The 20,533-nt window shown below is 41.1% G+C and overlaps 1 protein-coding gene across 16 annotated transcripts in view; it reads left to right on the top strand.

The window, feature by feature from the left end:
• The window catches only part of ptprfa (protein tyrosine phosphatase receptor type Fa), a 358,380-nt gene extending 338,074 nt beyond the window's left edge, over window positions 1-20,306 (top strand). For all 16 annotated transcript variants that reach the window (XM_076874474.1, XM_076874475.1, XM_076874480.1 and 13 more), the window contains 9 exons: window positions 72-191; window positions 2,576-2,730; window positions 6,896-7,181; window positions 8,678-8,856; window positions 13,984-14,110; window positions 15,452-15,577; window positions 15,715-15,869; window positions 15,986-16,121; window positions 17,233-20,306. In XM_076874474.1, the coding sequence (XP_076730589.1) occupies window positions 72-191; window positions 2,576-2,730; window positions 6,896-7,181; window positions 8,678-8,856; window positions 13,984-14,110; window positions 15,452-15,577; window positions 15,715-15,869; window positions 15,986-16,121; window positions 17,233-17,301 (1,353 nt within the window). In that variant the 3' untranslated portion in view covers window positions 17,302-20,306. The remainder of the gene's footprint in view (window positions 1-71; window positions 192-2,575; window positions 2,731-6,895; window positions 7,182-8,677; window positions 8,857-13,983; window positions 14,111-15,451; window positions 15,578-15,714; window positions 15,870-15,985; window positions 16,122-17,232) is intronic.
• Window positions 20,307-20,533: the final 227 nt, after the last annotated feature.

The raw sequence follows: 20,533 nt of genomic DNA, 5'->3' as shown, positions 1-20,533 counted from the left end.
CAACACCTACTCCACTTCCAACACCACTGGTTGTAGAGCTAAATAGTCCTTTACGTTGTCTCTGTTTGTAGGTGAAATGTGACCAGTATTGGCCCAGTCGAGGCACGGAGACGTACGGGATGATTCAAGTGACCATGTTGGACACGCTGGAGCTGGCTACGTACAGTGTGAGAACGTTTGCCCTCTATAAGGTAAGACCACCATGTTGCTGTTGATTCATTTAGTTACACAGACCACCAGGAGCAACTCAGGGTTCAGTATCTGGTACAAGGATACTTTGACTTGCAGATCAGGGATCAAACCTCTGACTTTCCAATTAGTAGACGACCAGTTCTGTCTACTGAGCCCACAGCTGCACAAGCGACCTCCCATCCAAACACTAACCAGGACCAACCCAGCTTAGCTTCCAAGCTCAGACAAGACTGGGTGTGCTCAGGGTGGTATGGCTGGAAGCCAGCGTCACATCTTAGTCCACTGGACTGTTTGAAAATTGCTTAAAAGTTAGAATCTTCTGTTGTTGAGATTAAGCTTCGTTAGCATACGGCTTAACTGTAACCTATCTCTAAATTTATGCTATGCAGTTTGGCAACCGCCTGGTGGAGGTTAAATCACATCAGTCACTATTTTTCACTAACAGTAGACCCAGACATATAAAAAATACGTAGAAAAATTAAACACCAATACTAATAAACTAAGTATCTGTATTTCCACCCTGTATATTCAGTTTACTTTCATCAAACAAAGGAGAGTCATTTTTTATCCGCTTGTTAAGTTTCGCTTCATCAGTCGTTTCCAGATCCTTCATTGTTCAAAAGCAAATAAAAACTGAAGCATAACAAAGAACGAAAACAAGTCCAAATTCTTTCAATTTCAGTAAAATGATCTGAGACTGCTTCATACATCCGAGGAAAAATGGAAACAGGATCATAATTTAATCACTTAACAAACAGATTGCTGAACTCTCGCAATTGCAAATCACAAAATGTCTTTAGCTCATGGACCTAATTCTGCTCACCAGTGTGCAAGTATTATAAACTAGTGTTTCCCACAGAACCTTTTTTCTCTGATAATCCAAAAGCCACATACTTTTTTATAAGGAACTGACAAAGGAGTCATTGGGATGCTAAAGACATGCTACCTTCTGGGTTGGCCTACAAAAAAGGTCATCCCTGCAGCACTCCGTGCTGATTAAGGCTTCCGCAGCTTTAAAAGGATAGAAAATATTCTTTCTTGTCTAGAAAGTACTTAAGAGTCTAAGCCAGGGGTGTCCAAACCTTTTTCACTGAGGGCCACATACATAAAAATATAGGAGGGGCGGGGCCACTTACTAGAAATTAGGTATATAACCTTAACTTTACTGTATTACTCTGTGTGTTAACAAGAAAAATGCAGATAAGAAAGTGGTGCAAAAGCAGGGTAGTGACAGAATTGATGCGCATCATTGATATTTGAAGCATGTGTATCTGCACATGCATGCTTATTAACACACGGGTACTGTGGAATATATTTTTAAAGAGCTCGTGCTCTCGTCCACTCCCTGCAAAAAAATTAGCAGCTGTGCGGCGTCTGAGCATCGGTAAAAATCAAAAGCACAGCTTTATCAGAAAGTTGCAGTTTAATGTTGGCTGACGAGTCTTCAGTGAGTCGCACGACTGGATTTCTGGACACGCTGACGTTGTTGAAGTTCTGCACTTTTTCGGACACATTATTTCGGTGACTTTAACGAGGCCGTGTTACATGGTTTCCATGTTTGATGAGGTCTCCATCTGAAAAAGGCTCGCCATGTCTCGCGATGAGTTGGGCGACCTCATAGCTCGCTATTGGAGCCTTTTCCTGGACAATTTGAGCACGAAATAAATACTGCTGCTGACCCTGCAGGAGAGTTACTTTCTGCTCTGGCTCAGCACCAGTGTCGGCTGCACAGGCCTGATGTTTGGTTTCATAATGACGTCGTACATTATCCTCTTTCATAACTACCACAGTCTCAGTGCAGATCAAACAGACACGGTTCCCCTTGAGTTCTTTGAAGAAATCTTCACTCTCCCACCGTGTCTGAAATTTTCTGCACTCACTTTCTACTTTTCGCTTCTTTGGTTCTGCCCTGTTTAGTAACTTGGGGGTAAATTTCTTCTGTGATGTCCTTTTTGGTGGAGCAACTGCCTTGATCAACAGTAGCTCCCCCTGGTGTTAAAACTAAGAAGTGCAATACACTCAAGTGCGGCTATTCTATTTATGAAATTACTTGCGGGCCAATTAAAAATGGACCGCGAGCTTGGACACCCCTGGTCTAAGCAGATTGTGGCCTTGGTGCCTGAATTGGGGAAAAAAAATGTGTTGTGCCTGATATTATGTTTGTCACTGATAAAGCTATGAAAACGTCATCATACACCAAGGACACTTTGTGTGCTTCTGAGTGCAGCTCAGAGTGCATTTGTGATGCACAAATAATAAGAAGTTCTTGCATTAATCATTCAGATAATCGAATTTATGCCAGTGAATCTTTTAGCCTCATAATCACATTAGTGTGTTGGGGTCTGTTTTTATGAGTGACAAACTTGAGTAAATGTGTCAACAGAATGGCTCCAGTGAAAAAAGAGAAGTTCGACAGTTCCAGTTTCTGGCTTGGCCGGACCATGGAGTCCCTGAGTATCCGACCCCAACACTGGCCTTTCTACGCAGAATCAAGTCCTGCAATCCTCAAGATGCCGGACCCATGGTGGTTCACTGCAGGTAGACCTTATCTTACATTAACACAAATACTGCAGCATGCTCAAAAACTATTGTTTCAGATCATGTGACATTGCTGGAAACCATCTTCGTGTATGCAACTCTCAAACCAGTAACCAGCCCCCTTTAAGGGACATGCACGCTCTTGCATCTTGCAAGGTTTTCACAGCTACTCTGTGTGATATTGATTTAATATACTTATTTGCTTTGCCTGTTTTCTGTCTCCATCTGTTGATCTGTATTGTTTAGTAATTCATTCATTTATTTATTCAAGTCTTGTGTGAGAACGTTGTAGCTGAAGTCTGATATTATCCTAAATTTCTAATATTTTTTAACTTCGTCTCAGGCTAACATTGATCTTGTTACAAAACCAGCTGAACCTTTTTCTCAGCTACGGCGCAATCATTTTAGAACGAAGATAAAAGTGAGTTTTAAACACTGTTGGTACGTCCGTGCCTGACATTTGCATTTGTGCAATTTATTTCTCTATGAACACAAATGCAAATACACCAAAGTGCTAGAGGTGAATCAGGCAGACAGAGATGCAGCCTGGAGGAAGCTCTCACAGAAGCCTTTTCACCCCAATTTCCAGTGTAAACATTAATCTGCCTTTAGACATGCTTGGACAATAAGTCGCAACCTAGTTTGTTCAAAGCATACTAACACCATTAAGCCAAGAGCAGCGATTCTGTTTAAATACTTTGCTTTAAGTGCTGAACGTTCCTCACAGCTAACCCATCAAAGAAAATGTGTTGTGCCGAAAGAAAACAGAAATCCTTCAAAGTGTTTTCGTACGCTGCACACAGCACACTCATGTTTACCAACCCAGCTGATCTGGGGAGCTTTAAACCAGACTTATCAAAGGAACAACAGGGGCAAGGATCTGAAAAGCCAGTCCAGTTTTCTGTAGGCAGCGTGCTCCCTCCCTGCTGTCTGAAGGACCTTCACACCACTTCTTCTGTGAAGAAGTGGGATCAGTGATTTCAAAGTGTAGCACTGAAATACTTCAGTATCTAAAGCTCATACTGCATTTAGTCTCCAACCTGTAATAAAGAAAAAGCAAAGCAAACGGAGGAAACTGGAGAAAAACAACTACTGTGCATATTTTACTCTACGCCCTAATGTGGCAGTGTGTTATTCATCATGGTCTCATGTGTTCACATACAACATGGTTTATAATTGAAATCCATTGATCTGTTTACAAGAATGAGTTAAGTTGGTCAAATGAACAGAAATGTATTTGATTCTGTAAATCAGAATACTGTACAGCCTTCCTGTTACAAAAGAATCGCCAACAATGCATTATTTCACTTTACAAAAAATGTCGTTTATTTGTCTTTAAATGGAGGGAACAGAGTCCCTTATGCTGGATGGATGTCACTTCCTGTTTCTGCTGTCATATAGTGCAGGAAAAGGGACCCAAATGCAGGACTCAGAAGCAGGCAGGGGTAAAACAGAAAAACACATTTATTAGGTTCATGCACAGAACCAAAAATAGTAAGTCCACTGGGGAAAGACGAAATACACAAACAAGCCACACAGGGAGGGTAGATAAATGCTAAGACATGGATAAAGGGGGACGGCTTGATTATAGATTTACACATGAGATAATCATGGATAATTGAACACAGGACAGGAGAAGTAAAACTATCAGAAAGACAAAATAAATAAATAGCCAAAAGAAGGACTATTAAATAAACAAACATCACACTACAACATAACATACAGTGAGGAAACACTGAGGGTGATAAGAATGGAATAAACCAAAATCACAAACAAACAAAAGAAGCCAGTCCGTGAGTATCAGAGTCCAAACTATGAATACTAAAGTACAGAAAGACCCAAACACAAAGCTAAGCCTGCAAAGTAAGGACTCAGACACCAGCAAAACACACAGACTCTAACATCTATACTTCTCCACCAGATTTATATGGCACCAAATCAGAACAACGGCTGCCTAAAGGTGCTTCATGTGACAATAATGCAGAGAAAAGCCTGACAAGCAGATGATTCCCTGTGAGCAAGCACTTGGCAACAGTGGGAAGGAGAAACTCCCGTTTCACAGGAAGAAGCCTGCGGCAGGACCGGCGTCAGGGAGGGGCGGGGCCATCTGCTGCATTGGGAGGAAAAAATAATAATATCGTTTATACGCTTTTCTTTGTCCTGGAAATGTTTCCGCTTTTATGCGGCTCTTGGCCAGCAGAACTCTTTCTTCTTCATTAGTCTGCTCTCAGCGAAGGTTCGTTTTAATGTCACGACATGCTGAACGCATGAACGAACTGTTCCCTCGTGATTTCATTCTCCTCTGCCGTCCTTTCAAAGTCAGCTTAAAATTCAAAACGGACACTGCTGAAGGTCGTGTAGAAACAGGAAGTGACATATAGCTGTCGTCAGGGACTCCCATGTGCCGCGGCAGCTTTTGGATGTTTGTTTCCTCCGTTTTTTATCAACCTGCATAAAACACCAGTTACAACATAAAAGGTACAATCTTAAAATGTATGGTTTCATTTTGCACTCTCACCTTATATTAACTGTTCAGGAACTTTCATTATTTTGTATTTAACAGTCAATAAAATTAAAAAATACAGAAACTGCTTTTTTATCATTTTAATAATCAGATACAATAATGTTCTACAAACAAGTTAATAACTACTACACTTTATTATGTTTGTTAATTTTGTTAACTAACAATTTATAATTAAATAACAGTGATTAAAAAAAATACCCATTTATTAACATTAAGGATGGAAACTGTTCTAAGGTGAGCAGGAAATAGATTTTTCTTCTTTTTTCTGCATCTCAAATGACTGGTCTGCTTATACTGTACAAATTTAGACACAAAAAGCAAATATATTTCTTCCTTATGGAACAGATATTACATTTCCATAAAGTCAGAGAACCGTATCTGGCTTTTACATTTCCAATTCTGCAGCACAAATCCAGAATTCATATATTCCCATAAGGGGATGTTAGATATAAACTGCAGGTATTTTTATTTATAACACAATAAGTACATGAGCACGTATGCAGAGGTCCTGAGCTGCACTTTAAAACCCACAGTCATCCTGTAACCCTGACATCCTGCAGTGCTCACGGTGCAATCTGTGGGCCTCGTCGTCCACAGCACAACATTGTAGATGGAACCAAATAATGGCAAATAATACAATGATATACTCTGAAAGCTCTTGTCCTGTTTATATGTTCAAAACAATACATTTTTGGATATGGACTGTTCTTCAAATGGCTCACAGCAGTTTGGTCCATTCACTAAAATCAAGGTTGTAGAGTAATCGCTTTACTTCTGCCACACAATAGAATAAAACAAGTTTCCATATCGGACTGCAGTTTGTTAGCTCCATTAACTCACAGTTTTTAAATTTATATCATCATTTATTTACCTTTTTACTGTTAAAATTAAAAATCTCTTTTACAAGAGTGTCCTGGCCAAGCTCAGCAGTGGTATCATAAACGAATTATGAACACGGCAAAAGACAAGAAACAGGTAAAAAGTGCATGATCGTAAAGCTCAAAACTGAGGAAACGTAGCTGATCTGTGTCAGAATAACTAGTTTAGGCAACTTTAACGATCTGCCTCCAGATCAGTTAAAATGGCCTTTTTTATAATTTAATGTGAGCTTTAAGTGCAGGTGCCACGAATAAGTCTTTGAACCAAAGACAATAACCATCTATAATTTCCTTCATGTGTAGGTCAATAAGAAAGACCAAGAACGGCCTTGTAAAAGAAGATTTTACTGATGCTTGTGTCTCCAGAAGGACAAAGCAGCCTATCCAAGCCGAGCAATATTCAATGAGGTGTAGAGACTCTAAGGTCCATCGTGAATCTCTGTGCACCATGACAGACAAATCCAGAACGTGTAAGCGTTGTGAGCAAGCAGGCATATAAACGAAATCACCCTGATCAACCAATGACATAAAAGTGGAATCAATGAGCCCCTCCTTGCCTCCATAATGTTAAAGGCCAGCCTCGTCTCTCAGTGAATCTTTATGGAGGGACGAGGACCCATTTGTAACTGGTTTGGACTGGTATTCATGAGGATTTCGATGCTGTTTCCGGCCTGTGGAAATGCCACAGTGGTCAGGGGAAAGATGTAAAGCGCTCAGGGATCTCTGGTCTGACGCCTGTGTTTCCTCTCTGTGCTCCCATCAGTGCCGGTGTGGGCCGGACGGGCTGCTTTATTGTGATTGACGCCATGTTGGAGAGGATGAAACACGAGAAGTCGGTGGACATATACGGTCATGTGACGTGCATGCGAGCTCAAAGGAACTACATGGTGCAGACAGAGGATCAGTACATATTCGTCCACGAGGCCCTGCTGGAAGCTGCAGTCTGTGGCAACACAGAAGTCCCTGCCCGCAACCTGTACGCCCACATCCAGAAGCTCACCCAGGTGGCCGCTGGAGAGGCGGTGACAGCTATGGAACTGGAGTTTAAGGTGAGCAGATCTGGACTTTACGATTGTACGGCTTTGGGCACTCAGTATATTTAAGGAAGCACTTTAAACACATACAGTAACTGCCTCGACTGTGCTTGGATTCAATGACAGACACTTTAAGTCATGGAAAAAGATGAGAGAGCAGCTGCACCTTTAGTTTCTTACAGGCTTTTCAGGATCATCACTGAGGAGAAGGTGATAGGAGTCCAACCCAAACGCCTTCTGTTGGGATTTTTCACTCTGTTGTGCAAACTCACTGCATTTCTGTCCGCTAGTAAACTAGAGGTCATTCCATAACAATGTACAGTACACACACTGTGTGTTACCATGTTTCAGTGCAAATTAAGAATAAAAGAAATGAGCTTTAAATGACTGCAGTGCTAGTAGTAGTCTCAGAGTCAGATTCACTACATGTAAACACTTTAATGCATCTAGAGAAAAATATTAAACAGGTTTTGGGGATGGGTGGATGGATCATTGACACAACCATGCCATGAGGGTAAAAGCATTTTTTGTTTATTTAAATTGGAGTCCCTTGGAATACGGGGATCTGCAAGACTCATATCCATCCAGCCTACTTTAGGTAGATTTTAAATCATAAAGTCAGAATCAGTTACTACAACATTGCAGTCAGTAAAAGTATAGCTATCATGGCCTGGTTTGTACAGTCTCTCCAAATTCATGTAAATGTAATACTCAAGTGCAAGCAAAGGCAGAAGGAAGATTTTCCTTCTTCTCAGAGGAGACGTTGTTAAAGCTTAACTTCTGAGCTCCTGATGAGGCTGGAGTAGAGGGAGCTGCAGAGGGAGAGCAAGAGCCAGGAAAACCGGGAGATAAGGTCATCCCAGGTTAGATAGTTTTATACGGGATGATCTGCAGCAATCCACTGTCTTCAACTGCTTTAGCAAAAGTGCAGTGGCTTAAGCAGCTTCTGTCCTGCAGCAGGGGGAATGCCCAGCATTCAGTATTATGCTGCTTTTTAATGCAAGCAGGGTGGCTGTAAATCTAAACAGAGCATGATTAGGTTTTGATCCTCAGTTCACTGCACTTGCACTTGCAGTGCAGAGGTCTCAAGTTGGTGCCTGTCAGTAAAGAAACACCTCCTCCCCACCGAAACTGAAAAGAAAAATTTGAGAATGAAATCATTCACGCAGCTAGGTTTGCATCCAAACATCTTATTTCTCTGGTTTGATCTGCATTGTCACAGGCCTGTCGGCTCACACTAAATGTTTCAGGATTTGTTTTGACTTTTCAGCATCTTCAGGATGAGCTTCAACACACAACAGTATCCGACATTCATTTGAAGTCAGAGAAAAAAAGGATCGTCTCAAAGTGCATCATTCTCGTGCATCAGTACGAACGTTAGCTCCTCGTGCCCTTTAACAACCTTGCTCACGCGCCACACTGGATTAGCACTATAAAGACCAGAGGCAGATGATAGACAGTGGATGCTGCCGTGTAGCTGCAATCACCTGTCCTTTCTTCTGTCTCTGCAGAAACTGGCCAACTCTAAAGCACATACCTCAAGATTCATCAGTGCCAACCTGCCGTGCAACAAATTCAAGAACCGCCTGGTGAACATCATGCCTTTCGAGTCTACTCGCGTCTGCCTGCAGCCGATCAGAGGGGTGGAGGGCTCTGACTACATCAATGCCAGCTTCATCGACGGGTACAGGTGAGCCCACAGAAATCACTTCACAGAAATGAGTAGTGTGGCGCATTTCTGCTCAGCTGCTGCACCTCTAATGAGCCGGGGGTTGGACCTTCTCTGTGGCAGCTGACAGCATTAAATTACAGGCTGACATGGAGTCCAGTGTTTCACCGCCTCACATCCCTTTGTTGTGTCAGTTGTCAAAACAAATTGGTTTTATTGACAGGCCTGTTCATTCTCCCACTTTTTCCACCTCTTGTGAATGGATAGGCTGTTTGAGATCAGTGACATGTCAGAGAAATGAACTGATTACACCAACAGGTCCACGACGCGACTGCCGTCTGTGTCCATGTTCTGTCTTTGGACATGAAGAAATCTTGAGGGTTTTCTACCTTTATAGAAGGGAAATGAACTGAGGAGACACTCAGCTTAATGCCTGTGTGATCATAGCTCAGTATGAAGGCCAGAAATCTGATCAGTCCTTTTCTTATTTCTATCAACATTTATGTGCAAAAACATAATGAAAACAGTTTAGGTTAAGTTTATTTTATTGTCTTCTTGGATCAAGGAAACACTGACATTGCAATAAAACATAGTAAAGTAGAGACATGCATGAATTTGAGATTAGTAACGCTGATTTGAAGAACATGCAGTCTATATGCTTCATATTACTTATTCCTGTAGTCTGCATTTGGAGCTCTACGATGTAGCACGATGCCCAAAAGATCATGTGACAACACGAGTCATGATCGTCTCCACAGCTTTAGCCAGAACTCGTATGATCGCATGATGATATGGTTCAGGATATACAAAGTTGGTCACTTGAGCTTTGGGCTAAAATTCAACTCACAAACTTTCATGTTGTTGCTCAGATTTTATTCTGAAAGTTATGACGGCGAGTGATGATTCTCAGTCTGCTAACATTGTCTTCTGTTTACAGTAAGCTTACAGCTGCGAGATGCATCACTGAGCACTATCACAGTCCGTCACCTCCCCTTACTTCAGGTGTAGAAAGCATGTTTAGACAGTGCTGTTTATTTATAAGCACAGATGAATATTAAATTCTTTGAAATGGCCAGCAGGTCGTCGGCTGCAAAAAACAACTTGTGTTTGTATAGATTTCAGCTGGAAAATGACTCCAAAGTTATTGATGAGTGCCCTCAATGCACGGCCTTGGTAAACAGTTACCAAACTGAATACAACATGATGTTTATTTTCTAACATCTCTTCCCCAATCTTTGTCCAGAAACACGATAAACAGAGTGACTCTGACATTAGCCTAGCAGCATAAAGTGTCCCTCAGACTCTTAGTCACATTCAGCCCAACACGTCACAATGTGATTTCATAAACAGTACACATGTCTCTCACAACATTAGCACCGATATTGTCACACATCACGTTAATCACGGGCTCTTTTATGAAAAGACTTATTGAAAGTTTTCTAGCGCACTTTCACAGAAAGCAGTGGCTAATGAGTCAGGACTTCCCATTTTACATGCAGGGTGGGTGTATGTTGTTTTTGGCTCCCAGCACCTAATGAAGTCCCCTGAGTACCCCCCACCAAAGGGAGGCAACGGAAAGAGGCAGGGGTGTCGTGTAATTCCTCTCTAATTCCTGTGTCGGTAATTAAGAGCGGAGTGAGATTCGGGAGCTCCATCCCTCACTGAGCTCAGCCTTTAAAGAGCGAAGCATGGATTAGGATAGATTAAGGTGAGGGGAATGCACATGATTATGATGATTAGTGGACATGCCCGGTGACGTCTTTGTGTATCACCATTCGTTATTCTCCTACTTACTGCGCTGCGAGATACAAAGGCAGCGAGTGCTTACACCACAATGTTATTAACTCTGCATGAGTCAAAAGTTACAACAGTGAAATCTGCTTCCTGCTTAATTAACTTTTGATAGAACTCTGTTGTGGTTCTCACTATTAACTGTGAAATGCTTTAATTTGTCTAATATTAATGGAAAATCTATTCTATTAACTTTTCTGGGTTATTGATTTGGCTTTCGTTTCTGTCAGCGAGTATGCCTGAAACTCTTGCTTCATGTAGAATTTTAACTGGTTCATATTTTTTCATAATTTCAAAAAGATAAACCTTCACATATGCTATACTGATTACATACAAACTGAGGTATTTCAAAGGCTTTTAATGATTATAGCTTGTAGCTCAAGAAATTCAAAAGTCTAGTATCTCAAATTATTGAAATATTTCGGCTGCTTTTCAAATAATATGAACCACATATCTGTCAGTCTAGTTCAGCAGACACAATCACAGAGAAGTGTGCTGACTTGAAAGTTGTCCAGGTGATGATCATCAACACCCTCTGCAAGGAAAGGAAGCCACAGAAGGTCATTGCTCAAAAGGCTGTTTGCAGCGAGTATATTCATGAAAAGATCATTAAACCCAAGCGACAGATGACCACCGATTTTTGTGGATTGTCAAGAATTTGGGAGCGCTTCATAAGTAGTAGAGTGAGGAACATTAAAAGCTGTCACACACAAGTGTCTTGAAGAAAAGTGCTACACCATCACAGTCCTGAATCAGAGGCTGCATTACTGAAACTGCATTACTGCTTTTCTTTGGTGATTTGGGATGCCACGTCATCTGCTGGTGCTTTTTGCTTCACTGTGTTTTATCACGTCCAGAGTGAACACAGCTTGTACCAGGGTATTTAGAGCACTTCATGTTTCCATCTTCTTACAAGTTTTATGGAAATGGAAATTTCTTTTGTCCAGCAGGAGCCGACACCTGCCCACAGCGCCAAAATCACTACCAAATGCTTCGCTGACCAAATTATTACTGTGCTTGATTAGCCCGTCATTTGTTTGTGGTGTGAGGAAGATGAGAAATACTCAACCTTAGAAAAGAAACAAAAACAGAGAAGCTGAAGGCAGATAGCCAAACAACCTGGTAATAATAATACCTCAGCAGTGCTGCAAGCTGATGGCCCCATCACACAGCACAGGGATGCGATAATTCATGGTTAATGGTGTATTAAATAAGGACTATATTCTGCTGCACCCTTTCTGCTCTTGGCTCTGTATGATGGCACGATCTGATATGGTCGTGTTGGTGTTGTTCCCAGATCAACATAGTAAATGTTGTTCCAGGACCAATCAGAATGTTGTGACGTCATACTTTTGCGACTTCGGGAAAAAATGCCGTAAAACAAAAAACTGTACTTAAGCTGCAAGAAACCGCCTCTGTCCGCCGATCAACGGACCCTGACCCTTTAATAAACGCTGAGCAGAACTGATATTGTCCTTGCAACACTGGAACTTCATAAATGCACGAATGGCTTGGCGCGCCAAAGAATAACGTCAGAACAATGTGATTGGTCACTTGCAATGTTGATCCTGGATCAACACCAACACGACGATATCAGATCATCCCTGTAACACGACATATTATACATATGTTTAGATCAATATAGTCACAAAAGCTGCACCACATGTTGTTAAAGCCTTAGTCAGCCATTTAGATACAAGCTGCCTTAAAGGGGGGCTAAGCCAAGATAACAATAACAATGTAAATAAGGATTATTTTGAACTGCAAATCATGCAAAGCCACTCTACTCCAAGAATAGAAATGTGGAGCTTTCAGGCTTCCAACTTGCAAATGATTGCACACTGTTTTTATTTACATTTTAAGCAGCATCCAAAGTTTTGTATTCAATCCCAGGAGGCTTAAGTGACATCAGCTTAACATGAACATCCAGAGAGTTCTTAGAGACGGGCTGATACACGTTGGCTTTTGATTTTCTGCTGGCAGTAGAAAAAGAGGCAGAATAACTCCAGCCTTGTCTCTAAAACAAAGCTCTGAATATTAGCATATATGCTAATATTCAGAGCTTTGTTTTAGAGGGTTAGGGTTAGGGCTACTACAGTTTAGTAACATTTGGTTCAAACTGTTCTCGGTGCTCATCAACAATCTGGCTTTAACCAGCTGCTGCTGGTTAAATGCTTCAGTCAGTCAGCAGCGCTCAGCAGGTAAAGTGACAGCATCAAAATAAGCAGCGTTCGTTCCTATTTGTTTTGGTTGTTGTATTATGGAGTATTGAAATATTAGCTCCACTGCTTGTGAGAGGAGGACAAACATGTAGCCAAAAACAACAAAGCCTCCAACCACCAGTGTCACACAAGAGCACTGATATATACAGATAACAGAAACACACCCAGGCATGCAAGTCTGTGGGAATTACCTAGGCCCACTGTTATATGCGTCAACACTGCCCCCTGGTGGTGTCCAGCTGCAGAGGATCGCCTGGAGCCGGTGGAGCAGCTGGGGTGGCATCTGTCATTTTAACAGAGCTGTTAAAAAGGCTATGTGTTCAAGCAAAACTATTTAAAAATCAGCGCACACATTAGCAAGCAGCTGACTCATCAAATTTTCTTTAAAGGGGTATGTGAAATTAAATATTTAACACCTGAGAGGTTCGTTCAACACTTGTGGGATGTCATTGCCCAGAACTCTTGTCCGGATGTGGTGAAGCCGCAGCTAAATTAACTCTTTTATTTTTGCAGTGTCACGAATTGTGAAAAACCATGACTGTAATTCATAATGAGCATTTTAGGCAGATGTACTTGATCCATTGCACATTTTAATGGAGCAAGTTCTTGTTTTCTAAGGTATTATTTATCAGCTTACGTGTCTCAGAACCAGCCAGGCAAAGTCGGTCATCACCCGAAATACCCGGACCCCCAAGTTCCTAAAACCAAATCACAGATCTCTTTGGGAGCACTGAGTCGATCATTAACTGACATGAAAAAGCAGGTAAAATTAGTTCGGGGCAGCTGGTGATTATCTGGCTAAGCAAATCATACACGGTTTACTTTACTGAATCACAATCAGGTAAGAAGATGAGAATAAAGATATTTCTTTGCTTTCATTGGACTGTACATGTACGAACTCACTCGCAGCCTTGACAGATCAAACTAAACCTTTTCGATTTCTGTCCATTTCATGATAATATGAGTGGGCAACAGTGAGATTATTTAACTGCTGTCACTTTGCTTTACAGAAAGAAACCCAAAGTGATTTTCTGAAGCAGAGCTGAAGTGGAAGAAAACTGAAGCCAAATAGCAGCAGAGCTGCTGCAGCCCAGAGGAGTAAACACAGGCTCTGTGTCTCTGTTTCCATTTGCAGGCAGCAGAAAGCCTACATGGCCACCCAGGGCCCGTTAGCCGAGACCACAGAGGACTTCTGGAGAATGCTGTGGGAGCACAACTCCACCATCGTAGTGATGCTCACTAAACTCCGAGAGATGGGACGGGTAATACAAAACAGCTTCACCTTCTTTTATGTCACGTTGCACTGAAAACAATGCAAGATCTGAATCGTTTCTATACATCAAGCAGAAATCTGGAATGAAAGTGATGATAAAGGCTCCACAGGGAAAAGGAGGGCAGAGCATACACACATGTATATTTTTAACATGAGTAAAAATGCTTTCTTTTTTTTTAAGGAGCATGAAATGTTTCTACATTTTGCCAAATCTGGTTTTAATAAAACTCGTATACACTGAATTTACTGTTAATACAAAGTAGAATGACACTTCAAAGAGTATAATGATCTGTACGTAACACATAAGGCTCTGCTTGAAACATCTGGCTGTGGGATTTTGTACGATAAATATTTTTCAACTACTGGTAAAGACAAAGTTTGTCAAGGATTTAAAGTCTTTGACAAAAAGTTCAATATACTCCTAAATACCATCCAGTAATGGGTTTCTAAAGATGGTTGGATCAGTGCGTATAAAAGTGGAATATACAATTTGAATATGCAGAAAATATAGTGCTTTACTTAAATGAAGAAAGACGTGTTTTTATTCAGTAAAATTTAAGTTAATTTAATTTTTTTATTTTTGTCATTGTAACTTCTTGTTTTGTCTGTTTTTGCTTTTTAGTTAGGTATGAATCTATTATTTGATCATCACACCTCTCAGGTCCATTAAATATGCAGTCTTATAATAAACAGTAAAACAAAAGGCTGTTATGTGCAGTGATTTTATATGTCAACATGGATTTGCTCTGGCTGCTCATGGAGGTGGGTTGCAAAGCGGCTGGCAGCTTAAATAGTTCTGGGCTGAGCTGATATGGACGAGCTGTGAGATCAGCTGAGCTGACGGGCATGTAGCTGAGCTCGACGTTACAGCCTGCCTCATGTCATGCAGGATTTCTCCAGCTCTGTGTATGTTACAACATCGATGCATAGAGTTCATTGTCATATACTTTTAAATGTTACAAGAAACAGCCGTGTTGATGATTCATAAGGACATGCAGATACTCACATTTTGCTATAATTCAGCAATGACCTGCTTTCAACTGAATGCTCCTGTTCCACCACATCAGCCTTTGTCCAGTCTCTGTGTTATCAAAGTCCTCGAAGAAGCTGGTGCTGAAGTGTCACACTGCTTTTATTTCCTTTATCAGCAGACACTGGAGTTGTTTGCTGTGCTGTGAGTAAAAAGCGTGGTGGTCAAAAGCAGCCTGACAGCAACAGAAACCACTGCCCATTTCACACTAATCTGAGGCCTAATCGTTGCATTTTGGTCTCAGTGTTAAAACTCCAAGTCAGTTATGCATTTCGCGATCATCTTCTCTCCATCTTTCAGGAAAAGTGCCATCAGTACTGGCCTGCTGAGCGCTCTGCACGTTACCAGTACTTTGTTGTGGACCCGATGGCCGAGTACAACATGCCTCAGTACATCCTCCGAGAGTTCAAAGTCACTGATGCCCGGGTAGGTTCTCTTTTAGCAGCAGCAGGAATGTGACTGCAGATCACTCGTACACTCTTTCCAGCTGGTGGGGGAGGCAGGGATCGTTCTGTGTGAGCCATTTATCCTTTTTTCTTTCCATTTTCCTGCATATTAACCAGGATGGTCAATCGAGGACCATCAGGCAGTTTCAGTTCACGGATTGGCCAGAGCAAGGAGTGCCAAAAACCGGGGAGGGATTCATTGACTTCATTGGCCAAGTGCATAAAACTAAAGAGCAATTCGGACAAGATGGACCCATCACTGTTCACTGCAGGTAACTAAGAGCGTGTGTATGTTTGACCGTGTATAATCGGTTTGGTTGTCAAAATCTGACACCAGAAGCTTTAAGTGATACATTTCAGTATAATAATGTTAATGTATGTTTACCAGTGCTGGTGTTGGGAGGACTGGTGTGTTTATTACTCTGAGCATCGTTCTGGAAAGGATGAGGTATGAAGGAGTGGTCGACCTCTTCCAGACCGTCAAGACTCTCCGAACTCAGAGACCGGCTATGGTGCAGACAGAGGTATCAGTGTGATGCAGGGGCTTTCATCACAAGGGCACAGTCATAAACAGCACATAAAAGAATATAACACATCTTTTTGATTCTCCCCAAACAATAACATATCTTGGCTGTATCTCTAGCTACAAATTCAAAAAGCAACACAACATTGTGGCTTCATTAGTATCTGTGCAGACACAATCCACGTCTCTATGGCTCCTCCTGCCAGAGCAATAAACAAACATGTTGATCGACATCACGAAGTGCACAGAACTACACAGAACTGTCAGCTGTGCCACAATGCACAGCTGACAATGCACAGCGCAGATGTTTACTGGTTTATCTGTTGAATGGGTCTGTTAGTTCCACACCTCCACCTTATAATGTCTCTGATGTAGCCTTCAGATATGAAAAGTGACTTTGCCTTAAACCTGCATTATATCTCATGACCAGCAGGGGGCAGTCCACTGAACGCAAAAGCAACCCAGTAAAACTTTGTCAATGAGTTTAAGGTTTCAGTTTGTGAATACATTATGATGTTTAAATTGCTCCATTTAGAGTGAAACAGAGCTCAACAGTAAGAATCCCATCCACATTCTGATTAGGAGCCATAATATTGCATCCATCCAAAGTAAACTTGGATTGTGAAACAATGGCAGGTGCTCCTGTAAAAGGTCTGTGATCTCTGATTTGTGGAGGTCACAGTTACTGTGGAACTGTTTAAAACCACAAACGTCACATCGCTTAGTGAGTATGAAACTTAAGTCACCACGACTGTACCATGTTGAAAACAAGATTATCGATTGTATAATCTATTTATCAATGAATTGGTTTGATCCAAATCAAATCTTTTTATGATCACGATTCACCTCACCGCTGGTTGGCTTGGTTCATATAAGTGTTGTGTAGCGGGATAATTAACAGGGTATTTGGGGCAATTTTTTAAAACAACAGAAGGTCAGCCGGAAGCTTCAGAACAGGATTTATGTTTGTGACATATTTACATTATAAACTGCTGCTGCACTGCAGCGGCAAACCTGAAGTTCCTAATGAAAATAAATCCACTTTACTGTACAACTTTGTCTCTGCTATAATCCTCCTTACGTGCTGATCAAAACTTATTCTGTGTCTCTAGGATCAGTACCAGCTGTGCTACCGGGCTGCTCTGGAGTACCTGGGAAGCTTTGATCACTATGCAACATAACCCTGCCCAGAAAGAAGCCCTCAGAGGAGATCTGTGTCTCTTCTGAGCCACATCCACTCTGCTCCATTGGCCCCTGCAGGCTGATGAGGAGGCTCTGAAGAGGACTGATGAGGAGATGACCACAGCAGGAATCAGGAGAGATTAATGGAAAGAGGAGAGGCGATGTGATGACCTCCCCCTCCTGGACTGGTGCCATGATTCTGCCACAGACCCCACACAAAAACCTCCCAAAAAACAACCCTGAAAGACTCGTACTGTACTCATGCCTCATTCTGATCCCTGCGACTCCCCAATTTCTGCCTCCTCAAAATAGCAAAAACTATTTTTCTGCTACTTTCATTTATATCCATCATGACTATGTTGTTAGCCATTATTAGAGTTTATTTTGTGATCACTTACATTGGTTACTATATGTCTTAATGGGTCTTTTCTTAATTTGCTTCTCTTATTTTTCTTAATTTTTAATAGAGGACATGTATTTTCAACATGATCCAAGTCATTAATACTGGACGCCGTATATTCACAGCTGCTAATGATTTTTTTATTTTATACCACAGATATGATATTCTAATGTTTATCGTTATTCGGTTGGTCTTATTTAGAGGGAAACTTGGAGAATGATGATCTCTACTAGACAGATCAACTGAGCAAATAAGGTTTGTGACCTGCAGTATGAAATACATCACAGCTATAAATGTGCAAAGACTCATCACATCTGAAGAACTGCAAGCATGTACAGCGTTTTTTGTCATTAAATAATGTTCTCAGAGTCTTCAGAGATCTGGAGGCTTTCAGCAAAAGAATAATGAAGCAGTTGGAAAAGTTGTGGACTCAGGTAGACTAACACAGATGGCCTGTTCATGAGTGTTTTTGTGAAATAAGTGTGACGTCAAATGCAGAGCTCGTGCTCCACACGTAAAAAATGAAATTCTGACACCTGGAGAGAAAAAAAGAATAAAACCCCAACATCAGAAGATCCTCTGTGAGCAACATTAGTAACAGTGAGGACAAAAAACTACCTTTTAACAGGAAGAGACCTCTCACAGAGCCAGGCTCAGAAAGGAGCAGCCATACACAACTGTCCATTGGAGGAATGAGGGGAAATAGAAGCGAAAAAAGGGATCGTGAAAATGAACAACAGACAATATTCTGGGATGAATTTTAATCAGATTGGTTTTGTTGCTTCTCCTTGAAGGATTAACTTCACTCTTTATTTCTGTTATTGTCAGCAAATGCCATAAAAACCCAACAGCACAAGTTACACACTGCAGTGTAGGGAAACACAGTCAGGACCTCTGGTAGACTTTCTTTGCTTAGCTGTGATCAGCTCAAATGTGCTGCTGCTGCGACGCCAGTACTCGCTGCTCTTTGTGGATTTACACAACTGAATCCAAAACCCAGATACTACAAAGCTGGCATAAAGGTGAAATTCAGTGAGTGAATCACCTTAAATTTCATTTGATTTCTGCTATCTCTGATATAAACCAGCACAGACTGTGGCCACTGCAGCTTCTCTGCACAGTCAACATCATGCATTACTGTGAACATCACCACAATGCTGCAAACTAACCTGTTTCACCTTGCACTAAACTGCCTGGTATTTTTATGCAATGTTCAAATAACACAAAGTTAGTAGACTTCAATTTGCTTTAAAGGATGTTTTAAATTTAGGGAGAAAAAATGTCACATAAGCATTGATCTGATATCTGGAAATTTTAAAATGGCTTAAAAAATGACATGTAAGCAGTGGTGATGGCGCCATGTTGCTCAAAAGACAACAGGAAGAGTGTTTCTGCACAGCAACAGAAATCAGCATAGTTAAAAATTACTATTAACAAGAGACTTGTGTTTGAGACTTATTGGAGTTTGTTTTGACATTTAAGTTGAAGTTTAGGCTAAAATAGACTTTTATAATAATCAGTACACGTTACCAAGTTCAGCTTTCTAGCCTGCTACTTTTTCACATGACCACAAGAAACTAGAACGCACTCTCTGGCCTGATGTGGCTCTGTGGGATTGTTGAAGAGGCAAACTTAAAATGCCAAGAGCCTTACAGAGGCTCAACTGAGGGGCAAGCAGCGTGATACGTCTGGGGCTACAAATGTGCCACATGTTTTATGACTGGCAGATCCTGTGTGGACCAGACATGGATAAAAGTCATGAGATGGGCTTAACATTAAAACGAGTGTTGTGTGGGCCAGATATGACCCAAATGTCCAACAACAGCTGGCATCTTGTCCAAATAAGGTGGACCTGTGGCTGAATTTAGGGAGGCAGACTCAGCCTGAGTCGGGTACATCACCCAAGCCTAAATGCAGCTCATAGAAAATTTCCTGTGGGCCAAACATTTATTGGTGTCTGGATATGAGATAAATAAGGATTTTTTTTATTGTAAATCATTTAATGCTCCTGTATTGGACTACAAACTTTTCAAAAACTGCAACAACAACAGGGAAATGCTTCTAGAAATAAGCTAAATAGGCCCTCCGTTAACATTAGGGGTTACTAATGTGAAAAAGCTCTGCTGTGACATGCAGCCTGGTTTCTGACGCTCATACTCATTTCACAAAGATTCTCCACATTGTGTTTGTACAAAAACAGCCCAGTTGTTGTAAAGCACACTGAATATGGACTCAACATCCTACAGTACAAGACAGTCATATCTCACATATTCACTCATCTTTGCATCTGCATACATGATTTTACATTGACAGGATGCATTTAAACGGGATCGCCACCACAGATAACTCACCTCTTTTATCACTGTGTAGCAGGCTCAGAGAACAACATCATTGTTCATTGATGCATCTCTGCGTTTTTCATTGAAAGATACAGTGAGGTGGCTTTTGAATGATGCAGCCCACTTAAAGGATTCATTTCTCATAGTTGTGCTGTAGGGGTCCTAACTGTTGTATAAACGATCTGTTTTCTATTAAAAGCAGAGAAAAAATGTCTTCAAAATCTTGATGTTAATAAAGTTGAAATGTTGGGTTTTTCATATAAAAGCAGTGACTTCTTTCAATTTTTATAAAAATGTGACGTGAGGTGACACCCGGTGGACCAAGGGGAAACAAATATGCTGTGCTTTGCTGTCCTCGTGTGACTGTTTGGTGTTGTTTATTTTAAAAAATATAGAAGTAAACCTTCATTAAAGTAAATTTAGGGGATTTTCTTTATGAAAATGACATTTCTGCAAATTTCCTGTAGTCTAAATTTTACCCAATAAGAACTT

Source organism: Maylandia zebra, linkage group LG15 (genome assembly GCF_041146795.1).
Source record: "Maylandia zebra isolate NMK-2024a linkage group LG15, Mzebra_GT3a, whole genome shotgun sequence".
NCBI lineage: Eukaryota > Metazoa > Chordata > Actinopteri > Cichliformes > Cichlidae > Maylandia > Maylandia zebra.
The sequence above is the reverse complement of the archived record's forward strand: the minus strand, read 5'-3'. Positions and strand labels throughout refer to the sequence as shown.